The 11,885-nt window shown below is 37.2% G+C and overlaps 1 protein-coding gene across 2 annotated transcripts; it reads right to left on the bottom strand.

Moving 5' to 3' along the window:
• Positions 1–1,982: 1,982 nt before the first annotated feature.
• On the bottom strand, positions 1,983–11,772 carry si:ch73-112l6.1 (uncharacterized). Of its 2 annotated transcripts, none has more exons than XM_051094035.1 (10): positions 11,592–11,772; positions 9,029–9,126; positions 8,491–8,951; positions 8,101–8,416; positions 5,622–6,360; positions 5,359–5,541; positions 4,887–5,233; positions 2,960–3,210; positions 2,687–2,887; positions 1,983–2,599 (listed from the first exon to the last, which is right to left on the bottom strand). In XM_051094035.1, the coding sequence occupies exons 2-10, from the start codon at positions 9,080–9,082 to the stop codon at positions 2,155–2,157; spliced, it is 2,997 nt and encodes a 998-aa protein (XP_050949992.1). In that variant the 5' UTR covers positions 9,083–9,126; positions 11,592–11,772; the 3' UTR covers positions 1,983–2,154. The 2 variants fall into 2 exon arrangements, 1 of the variants encoding a protein (XP_050949992.1); XR_007825172.1 differs by having other exon boundaries at positions 2,462–2,599; positions 2,687–2,873.
• Positions 11,773–11,885: the final 113 nt, after the last annotated feature.

Raw genomic sequence — 11,885 nt, 5'->3', positions numbered from 1 at the left:
CACAACGACTACAGTGTCATTACAATAGATGTCATCTGTTTTTATAGTCTGCGCTTATGATACTTCTGTATTTTTTTTAATGGTCATTGTTCACTGCCATTATATGGACAAACATAAGCAGAACATCTAAAACAATCTCCCTTTGTGGTCTGAAATAGACATTATAACGACACCAAAGTTTGTAATACAACGTTTTTACACTGGGGGAACCTGATGTGAATATATTAAACGTTAAAAACATTACAGAGTTTTATCTGCCTTTTGTTTAAGGGCCATTTTAGACACAACTCTACACTAAAAAACTGTAAATTCAGTCTTTTTGGAACCGTGCTAAAGTTTTCTGCAAATACGTTTTCTTACTGTAAACGAGCACGTGGTTCAGAACGAAAGTTAGTGGAACGTTGAGGCGAAACAAAGGTACAAAAATGTATTATGACGTTAGTTATTTCATTGTTTAAGGAACGTCACTAACAAACATTTTTTTTCTGCATTTAAGCACGCTTTTTTAGGAGTTATTCCATAACATTTAGTTTTCATACGTGTACCACTCGCTAACTAACCGTGTTCTGATTAGCATCTTTGAGCTGACATCTTTGTTTTTGGTGTTATTCCATAAAATTGTCACTACAAAACAGCCACAACCGAAACGTCATTGTTTCGGGAGTGAGAAAAGGGAACACATAATCATATCTGGGGGAAATAATAAACCAACAAGGCCAAAGAAGCCATGGTTTACAGTGAATTTATAACAGCTAATAAGGAGTCTTTTTAGGCACAACGCGAAGCGGAGCAAATAAAGTCTAATGATGTAAATAAAAACATTATTCTTACACCAAACAATGTAGTTCCTCAGACAACACAGCTTCGAATGTGGCTCAACCAATTCGAATCAAGGACCGGAAGTGAATTTTAGTACAGTTACGCACTAATGTAGTTTAAATGCAGCTTCAAAGGACTCTAAACGATCCCAGCCGAGGTATGTTTTAGTAGTGTTTTAGTATGCAAGTTAAAATTCTGTAATGTGATGTGGTCACTACCAAAGCATTACTGTCACTACCAAAATGTGCTGTTACAACGTAAATATGGGATGTTTTGTCAAATATAAAGTATATTAATTTATCAACAGATATTATGGTAGTTTTTGGTTCAGTGTATTTTCATACTAATGAATCCTTAACTTTGAAATCAATATGATCAACTTTATGCCTTATACAAAGGAAGTTGGATTCAAAATACAACAAATCTCAAAAATTACATTCGAAATATTGTTAAAATGTTATTTATTTAGCTCTGAAAACATTTTATAATATAGAAAAAATATATTTAGATGCAAGCAAAATCTTAATAGGTCAATTAGCATTTTTTTTAAATTATATATTACTGTTTTTAGTAATGACAAATTTGGGAAGAGGACAAATATTCAGTCCAGCCAGTTATAAAAATACTGATCTGAACATAATGTGCGTTCATTAAAACTGTATTTATTTTTCTAGGCAAAAACAATGGGAATATTTATTAGTTCAATAGCTTTTTTTTTCAAATTCTCAGTGGAAATAGGAACACAAATTTTCAATTCCTGTGTCAAAAATGTACAGGCAAAACCACATTTATAGTTTCTTTCTTTTTTAGACATGCCTTATTTTTTAGTCAAATGGCTCATGACAATTCCATTTATATTGTTATACTGATTTTTTTTCTTATTATTTAACAGATTACTTATTAACAGTTATTTATGTCTGTAATAAGGCCTCTAGTGTATGAACTTTTATAAAACAACTAAATAAATGTTCTCAATATTGTTGATTAAAACAGCATAATTAATTCTTATGAGGACGTATTGTGATCACACTTTCCATGTGTACACCAATGTTTGATAAATACAAAAAGTGACACTTAAATCAAGTCAAGAGGGATAAACCCCAAAATGTATGTAAAGTGTTTAACATAGCTATCATACACAATTGCAACAAATTACACTGAGATGAGAATAAAAAGACCTTTATTGCCATTTTACAAATGACAAACTGGTATATAGAAAGCTATAAATAATTCATTTTTGCTATTACCTAAAGAGTACTATCAAAGTATTTACAAACATAGTATATAAAAACAATGTAAAACTAAAAAAATTACATTTTTAATGTCCATTTTGGCTCACTTCGCCCTCCTCATCTCCTCCATCCACTGCTCTACAGTCTTTCCAGAGGCTTTGGCACAAAAGTGGACGCCGCGGAACTGGCTATGACCGAACTCTTTTGTCTTCGGTTTGCCACACTTCTTACAAACATACTGTTCGCAAGGCCTCTTGAGGGGTATCCCTCGTTGGGCTGCCTCTTCCTCTGCCTTCCTCCGTCGCCAAGCAGTGGTCCTAGGGACCTTTGGACTAGGGGGCCCGGTGGCAGCAGCTGTTTGCTCTGGGTCTGCTTGAAAGTGCTCGGGCCCCCCAATCACTACTTTAATTACATCATGGCCTACATGTCCCCGTCGAAAGGGCTCTGGATCATTGTGTTGAACAGGAAATTGAGACTCAGAAGCCTTCATGTTTTCAATGCACTGGTTGAAGACCAATTGTCCTTGTCTTTGTTTCCTGGCATTGTACCTGTGGACAGAAAAGAAACATGATACAGTGATCAATCTTAAGGAAATATAATTAATATAATGCAAATGCATATTAATGATCAATTACCACTGGCACAGTGTCCGCTGGTTTATCTCAAGCAGCTGTATCCGTGTCCGGGTGGAGATGGCAGCGCTGTCCTGGACGATGTCCCTGATCATGTTATAGTCGCGGAGGATGGCAGCCCATCTGTTGACCCTGAAACCAGCGATGGTCTGACCCGCAGGGTGGATGTGGCTGAGAGCGAGGCAAATGGCTGCGACAAGGCGGCTAACATTGAAGCAAACCAATGTTAAATAACAACATAAAAACCACAATTATGTAAATGTCTAGCACACATACCTTTTAAAACCATCAACACATGGAGTTAGAAAGGTATCACTATGGCTGTTGTTTAAGCACTGGCTGTCTTCAACCCGGGCCGGAAGGATGACACCACCCTTGTCATGCTCTGACAGCTTATCCCACAGAGCGACAATCTCGTCCACCTTTCGCTGCGTGACAAATCCATGATTTCTAAGCTCAACCAGACTGTTAGCAAGGTTAATAACATGGTCATACCCAGGAACACCATCAGGCCCCACACACTTTTCCTGAGAAAAACAGAAAGGTTTTTTTAAATAACATCAATATATTAGAAATATATTTTAAAATAACATCTGTTTAGTTAACCTTTTTTTGTTAACGTTAGTTAATAAAAATACAAATGTTCATTGTTGGTTCATGTCCATTAAAGGAGAAGTTCACTTCCAGAACAAAAATTTACAAATTATTTTCTCACCCCCTTGTCATCTAAGATGTTCGTGTCTTTCTTTCTTCAGTCGATAAGAAATGTTTCTTGAAATTTCAGGAATGTTCTCCACATAGTGGACTTAAATGGTGCCCCCAAGCTTAAACTTCCAAAATGCAGTTTAAATGCAGCTTCAAATGGCTCAAAATGATCCCAGCTGAGAAAGAAGGGTCCTATCTAGCAAAAAGATCGGTCATTTTCTAAACAAATTGACAATTTATATACTTTATTATTAACCTCAAATGCTCATCTTACACTAGCATGACTTCATGCATTATGTAGTCATGCTGGAAAGATCACACATGACAGACTGAAGTACCAACCCAGTGTGAGCATGCAAAGAATGTCAAACGCCCTTTACAAAAAAAGCTAAAACATGTTGGACGATTTTGAAGTTGCAGTAGAAAAAGAGATGAAATGACTTTACCTTTTTGAACTGAAGTACACAGATGAAGAACTAAACATGTGTACCTTTTCCAGTGTGATATACGTAATACGTGAAGTTGTAGACACGCATCACAGAGCTAGTGCAAGATGAGAATTTGTGGTGAAAAAGTATATAAATGTTCTTTTTTTTTGTTGTTTTTTTTTTTTTTTAGAAAATGACAGATTGATACGCTAGGTAAGACCCTTATTCCTCAGCTGGGATTGTGTAGAGCCTTTTGAAGCTCCACTGAATCTGCATTTTGGACATTTAGGGTATGTCGAAAAACTCCCGTTTCTTTTTCTTCTTCAATGTCAAAATCATTCTACATCGCTGTTTTACCTTTTTTTTTCTCTGCATTTTACCTTTGTAAACACTGGGCCGGTACTTCTACAGCGATGTAGGATGATTGTGAAGTTGGGAAAGAAAACGAGATGGGAGTTTTTCAACATAACCTAACTGTATTGATCGTACTGAACCGGAAAAAACAGTTTACGCAGACATAGACAAAACAAGCGTTTGAGGTTAAAAAGTACATAAATTGTCAATTTGTTTTGAAAATGACAGATCATTTTGCTAGATAAGACCCTTCTTCCTCGTCTGGGATCATTTAGAACCATTTGAAGCTGCATTTAAACTGCATTTTGGAAGTTCAAACTTGGGGGCACCATTGAAGTCCACTATATGGAGAAAAATTCGGGAATGTTTTCCTCAAGAAACATAATTTCTGATCAACTGAAGAAAGAAAGACATGAACATCTTAGATGACAAGGGGGTGAGTAAATTATCTGCAAATTTTTGTTCTGAAAGTGAACTTCTCTTTTAATTTCTTTTTCGAACTGAAGAAAGAAAGACATGAACATCTTGAATGCCATGGGGGTGAGTAAACTATCAGGAACATTTTATTCTGGAAGTGAACAGATACAACTTTTAAATAATTGTATTAATTGTGTAGTCATTATGGTAAATGTTGAAATTAACATGAACTGATATCAATAAGTTATATTACTATGTTAGTTCTTGATTTTTTTTTATTTACAGTGAACAGCACTTACATTATCTTCCTCTTGTGAGATGCCCTGAGGTGCGAAATGGTCTGCAGTGGTAGGCTCATCCTTTATGGGCCCAGATGTGGAAGACACGATTGGATCCGGCTGTGACATTGAGAGGCCGGAGGAAGGTGATTGCAGAAGTGCTGCCTGATATTGAATGGGCTGAAGTGGTTTGAGGCTGAGCTCCAAGAACTGTGGTGATTTGATGTCATCAAAGTCTGAATCCTCATATTCCAGGTCTCCCTCCAGATGCTCATCACTCCCATCAGGAGCATCAGGATCCATAAGGTAGTCGACCTCCAACACTCTGTTAGTTTGAGAATAAAGATACTCCACCCCTATGAGCTCACCTGTGCAAACAGTATAGATTTGTGTGATTAATAAACATATAAGGCATGGTATATATCAACACACAAAAATGCTGAGAAGAATTTGAAGAGACACACATAAACATAAAACTCATGCAATGCATTACCAGTATACTCTCCTAAGCCGTTGTGTTCCTCAACCAGTTTACGGCCTAGAAACTTCTGGCTTAGACGGTTTACATGGTGCTGCAGTGGACTGCCTTCATCGACAGCAACAGATCGGGCCTCGTTCCACTGCACTACCCCGTCTAGCAGATAAACATGGAAGTGCAAGTCATTTGTTCTTTTACCTAAAACAAAAAAAAGAAGAGCAATTAAAAAGCCTGAATTCATGTTGACATAATTCACAGTATTTTTGGGTCCTGCAAACCTGGAATGAAGTGGTTCAGATGCTGATGGAATGATTCAAGGGATCCTACGCCACGTGCACAGTGATACATGGGCAGGATGAACCCTCCTGTGTTCACCTCTCTAACCTTTCTATAAAGCTCTATGCCTGGAGGGTCCTGGATGCACAAAAGATGGCATTGTTGTGCTCGCCAAATCTCCTCCATCCTCTCCTGGTCCAGCAGTTTGTTGCCCATGAAGTCTGTAGCCCCCATGAAGTCTTTCAGTAACTGTTCAATGAGCTGCTTGGTCACCTGAGGTTGACGTGTCTGGTGGCGGCAGTGCCGCACTAACTCTTCAGCAGTGGGATTCTTGCTAGTCTCAGCTTGTTTGGCTTCTTGTAGTCTTTTTAAATCTTCAGCATCCCACTCAAAGATACAGGAGAAGAGCCGTCCCATGAAAGGGCCGTACAGCGGGTGGCTTTCTGAAGTGAGGCCTGCTGTGAACCGCATTATAAACTGCCACGGGTCCAGTCTGATGACCAGCTGGTCCCACTCGTGAAACATGGCTTCCACTTTGTTTTTGCCTGTAGTTAAGCAACAGTCCCAGTCCACATAGAGGACTTGCGGAGGGGGCTTTCCGGCTCGCCTGTAACGATCCATCAAGCCGGAGGACATGGGAAGCAAGTTGTCGACTGTTTGTGAAAGGACACATATTAGGACCTGCCCATTCTCATTACTCACATTGGTGGCCCACACAGAGGAATCGTGTTTCTTGGTGACCTAAAAATGGATGAAAAGTGGTAAATGCAACAAAGTTGGATGAATTACACTACCAGTCAAAAGTTTTTGAACAGTAAGATTTCAGTAAATGAACAGTAAGTCTCTTCTGCTCACCAAGTCTGCATTTATTTAATCCAAAATAGAGCAGAAGCAGTAATATTATGAATTTTTATTTTAAAATTGTAATTTATTCCTGTGATCAAAGCTAACTGTAGCTCATTACTCCAGTCTTCAGTGTCATGATCCTTCAGAAATCATTCTAATATTCTGATTTGCTGAAGAAACATTTATTATTATTATCGATATTTAAAACAGTTGAGTACATTTTTTCAGGATTCTTTGATGAATAGAAAGATCCAAAGATCAGCATTTATCTGAAATAAAAAGCTTTTGTAACATTATACACTATACCATGCAAAAAGCATCTTTACTAAATAAAAGTATTAAATTCAATAGAAATTAATACTTTTATTTACTAAAGATGCTTTAAACTGATCAAAAGTGATGATAACGACATTTATAAAGTTACAAAAGATTTCTATTTCAGATAAATGCTGTTCTTCTGAACTTTTTATTCATCAAATAAACCTGAAAAAAATTATACTCAGGTGTTTTCAACATAATAATAATAATAATAATAATAATAAAAATGTTTTTGAGCAGCAAATCAGAATATTAGAATGATTTTTGAAGAATCGTTTGACTGGAGTAATGATGCAAATAATTCAGCTTTGAAATCACAAGAATATATTAAATTTTAACATGTATTAAAATAGAAAACAACAATTTACAAATAGTAAAAATATCAAAATTGCACTGTTTTGCTGTACTTTGGATCAAATAAATGCAGACTTTGTGAGCAGTAGAGACTTCTTTAAAAAACAAACAAAACTGTCTAAAAACTTTTGATTGGTGTGTATATAAACTATACATTTATTCAAAAATACATTCAAAATACATAATATTCACAATTCATACAATTCATACATATTTTTACTTAAACAGAGCTATTATTAATATAATATAATATATAAATAAATTTTACAATTAATAAAAACAATTAATTAAATTACAATTAAAATGAATAAAATGTATTATCTGGGAGTGAGAAAGGCTTAAAATATGAAATAATGAAATTCTTGAAAAATCATGAAACTGTGTAACATTATATTATATTACTAACACTATTATATTATAATACTAACCGTATTTTAATAGAATTGGAATTGCAAAAGTTATGTGGTCAAACCAACATGCAGAAACATGCAAAAAACAGGATATTATATCATTATGTACGCAACTTCTGGTTGTAAAATGTTGTCAAATGTAAAACCATATATGAAACCAACATAAATATAAAAAGCAAATTTCTACAAACTACAAACAAAAGGTTTGGGGTCAGAAATTCTTCTATTTTTTAACATAAATTAATAATTCTATTCAGCAAGGATCCATTAAATTGACAATGAAAAGAGACATTAATGATATTTATAATATTACAAATTATTTCTTTTTCAAACAAATGCTGTTTTTGAACTTTCTATTTATCATAGAATCCTGAGGAAAAGTATTATGTATTATTTGTTACCACAAAATGTTATGAAGCTGTTTCAATAATGCATGTTTTTTTAAAAAAAATAAAAGCAGCCTTGGTGAGCATAAGATACTTTTTTTAATGGTAGTGTAAGTATTAACCCAAATACTTCAATAAATACATACAATTTAGTTGTGTCTGCTCACCTTCTTGGTGGAGACCATTTTCAGGATGGAGCCGTAGATGGAAGTGACCCTGGCCTTCATTTCTCCAAGCCTTGTCAGTACATCCTTTGCATATACCGTCAACAGCAATGATGGAGAAGGCACTGGCATCATCTGTGGCAGCTTGGCAGTAACAGTGCTGAGATCTTGAAACTTGTCCAGCACAGTGAGATACTCTGCGGACTGAGCCAGCCATTTGTCTTTGTGCCGCACACATAGGTGCCGATACAGCGACATCGCACTCTTTCCTGGTGTCTGACTCCGCATCAGTTGAACAAGCTCCTTATCGCAAGACAACCTTTGAACAAAAGACACAACACAAAATCAAACCACAACTTTACAATATCATGACTGTAAAACAATTCTACTAACCTGTAAGTCAATACTGCTGGGAATTTCTCACGATGGATGGGATCCAGTTGATCTAGAATGTCTTGCGACCAGCCCGCCACCTTTTTCCTGCAAGAATAGCATTCAAGGTACTCCGTGACCATGAAATACCACCCGCTCATGTCCAAAACCCTCCGGACAGTGTTGTACAGTCCGCAAGGCCTCAAATGATTCCCGAGACGACGGCAGTTGGGATTTGTGCACGGCAGCCTGTACGCCCACATGCGGCAGGGCATCCAAAGGAACAGTCTGCTGTGAAAGAATGGGTCAGGAAAAGCAGGAGGCTGTGAATACAACAACTGGGGTCCTGGAGGTGACCACCACAGCTGCAGAGCTTCAGTCAGCTTTAACTTCCCAGACACGTCTCTGCTGAAGAGAGCCTTACTGACCCAGAGATGCTGCTCTTTTGGCAATGTCTGCTTCCAGCCTTCTGGTAGTAAAAGCTGTTTTTGGAGAGAAAGGTTAACATGCAGCTGTTTTCGTCATTCTGCAAAATAGCCACAGATATCATTCGACTTACTTCTTCAGGGGGATCAGGAAGCTTTTTTGCTGCTTGTGTGTCCAGTTCAGCCATTTGTGATGAGGCCTGGGCTGTCCAGGAGAATTGGCTCGCACAAGCTGGCATAAATAGATAAACAGAAAGATTAGTGCTGTATCAAAATTCTTGTTTTAATAGAAAACCAAAACTGAAGTTTCATATTTTTGACTATGGGGGTGCCATTTTTTCAATAAAGTGGCTCCACTCCGTGAGCTACTGCCGCTACCTGTTGCTAGTTTTACTACAACACAACTCGGAAAATAAAAAACTGATATGATGCCGCATTGTGCAGCTTTTGGTTGTAATTTTCAGTCGATGGGCAACAAGAGAAGCGATGTAATTCTTCACTGCTTTTCTAGCGATAAGAAGAGGAGAAAAGAATGGGAAGATGATTGTGGATGAATAAAACTTTATAAAGACCCGCGTCTTTGTTCTCCATACTTTAGCCCTGATGCCTTTGAGGCTTTTAGTAGCTACTGAAAGAGCTTACAAATGGCAGAGACAAGAAATGCTAGATGCCATTCTGGCAGGATGTAAACATGCCAACGCTTGTCATGAAGCCGCAGCCACTAAAGGAGTTTCTCAGCATGGATTTCACTCAATATCCATAGCGTTTAGACTCCTTGTGGGGAAAAATCGATAGTATGACATTTGGTTTAAGCCTACGCTTACATCCAGTTGCACCTGTAAGCTCTTTCAGCAGCTCTGGTCATCCCATCAGAGTTGCTTATTCTGAACTGTGCTGTGGCAAAAATAGCAACCTGTAGCTCACCGACAGGGTTGCCAGGTTTTCACAACAAAACCTGCCCAACTGCTACTTAAAACTAGCACAAAACAAGCCCAATCGCATTTCGAGCGGGGGCCACTGGTAAAAATCACGTTCCCAGAGTAAAATACAAGATTTTGGCAGTGTTCCCCTGGTAAAATTCACATTTCAGGAGCTAAATATCACGTTTATTTGGGTCTCTTCAACCCGCGGCTATGAAAAACAACCCACGGCAACAGTGTTAAAGTAGCTCAATTCTGCAGGAGAACCATGGACTTGGCAACACTGCTCAATTTTTTGTGTCTGGCTTCCAGTCTCATCCACTTCCAGCTATTTTTAGCTTGTTTTGCTGCTTAATATTGCAAACAGGTTTGTCTTACCATATTATTTTAATGTATAATCTTAATTATGAACACACTGGTTTGTAGTACATACTGTTCTACTGTTTACTGCACTTTGATACTCTTCTCGTTATTTCCATATGGTTGATTATGAACTGGACGTCTAACGCATTACCAGAAAACAGCTTACTTCCACATTGAAAAATAAGATGGATAAAACGATGTGGATTTTTTAAATAACGTAAATCTTTCATAAGTTGTCTACTACATATTTTAGTAAGAGACATCACTTACGTTATATTATAGAGCCATACAAGTCATAATACCCAGGGTTCCCTGTCCTTGTTATAGTGTAATTACTAATGGTACTTATAGTGTAAGTACTAAGTAATATTAATCAGCATCATGTACTTATATACTTATGGTTAGGATTAGGGTTTGGTTTAGGGTTAACTACTTATAATTATGCATAATTTTCTGTTATTACTATAGTAAGGATGTGTAACGTATAACTACTAGGACACTGTAAAATAAAGTTTTACCAAAAGCTCTAATTTATTGGAAGTCAAAAATATGACAATGACAAAAATGACTGGAATTAGTCAGACTTAGGAATGCCCACATACACTAAATGGCCAAACGTACATGGACATCCTTTGTAATTAACAGGTTTGGCTGTTCCAGTGTTAATGGGACACAATATAAGAACTGTGTGCTTCCAATTAGCATTAAAGGGATCATCCAAAAAATGAAAAGTATGTCATAATTTGCTCACCTTCAAACCTGTATGACTGACTTTCTTCTGCGTTTTGAAAAAGATTTATGGGTGTAAAATGAAAGTCAAAGAGGTTCAATGTTGTTGATGCAGTTACAATTATTTCCAAATGTGTTCAGCAGACTTTAGGTCTGGGCTTTGTGCAGGCCAGTCAAGTTTTTTCACAGCAGACTCAGTAAATAATTTCTATTTGGGCCTCACTTTATACACAAGGACATTGTCATGCAGGAACAGAAAACACCCTCCCTAAACTGTTGCAACTACTTTGGAAGCAGAGAATCCTCTGGAATGTCACTGAATTGTGTAGAACTTTTTTTTACTGGAATTACTGGATTGGCCAAACCTAAGGGGGGCCACATTTTTAGCGATTTAAGCATATTGTGTTAGAGCTATTTACAACATAGGTTGTTTTTGTTAGTATAGTTTAAAAATACGTATGACGAAAGACAAAACAATACCAGTACAGTTACAGTACCGTTTACAAACGATACAAAAAACTCAGAATATTGTATAATCTGGACAAATAAACAAACGCGTCAAGCTCATTTATTCATAAATGAGCCATGATTGTGGAAAGACACATCTCTGCAAAATTCCTGGTATTAATACATCAAGTTGCCACAAACTCACATGGAACGGGTCATATTGCTCGATAAGTCTTACCTCGAGGACGCCTAAATAAGTCGAGACAGCGCAGATATATCAGCAAACAGTTCACCCCTAGTACTTTAACGTTTGTTTTCTCAAACACCTGTGCTGTTTATCTGTCCCAACAGTCGTGCTTTTCTACCTCAACTGCAGCGAAAGTACATGCAGAGAAATTGCAAAAGGTGGAGGAGATTTCCACTCGTGAAAATCACAGTAGCCCCGCCCTGGAGCCAAGTGAGCCAATCGCATTTGTGGTAGCGACTGAAAGTCCCGCCTTCCGGTTAAACAGCCAATTGCCATTTTCATAAG

Source organism: Labeo rohita, chromosome 21, assembly GCF_022985175.1.
Source record: "Labeo rohita strain BAU-BD-2019 chromosome 21, IGBB_LRoh.1.0, whole genome shotgun sequence".
Classification (NCBI taxonomy): Eukaryota; Metazoa; Chordata; class Actinopteri; order Cypriniformes; family Cyprinidae; genus Labeo; species Labeo rohita.
Note: the sequence above shows the minus strand (reverse complement) of the source record. Positions and strands in the feature narration are given on the sequence as shown.

What these genes read in the sequence shown, in the direction of transcription:
- si:ch73-112l6.1 (XM_051094035.1), bottom strand. Translation starts at nt 9,082, where the DNA reads ATGGCTGAACTGGACACACAAGCAGCAAAAAAGCTTCCTGATCCCCCT. An exon ending in CGGCTTAGGAGAGTATACTG is followed by an intron (nt 5,234 to 5,358) that starts GTAATGCATTGC and finishes CTGTTTGCACAG; the next exon opens with GTGAGCTCATAGGGGTGGAG. An exon ending in TGTGTTGATGGTTTTAAAAG is followed by an intron (nt 2,888 to 2,959) that starts GTATGTGTGCTA and finishes CTTCAATGTTAG; the next exon opens with CCGCCTTGTCGCAGCCATTT.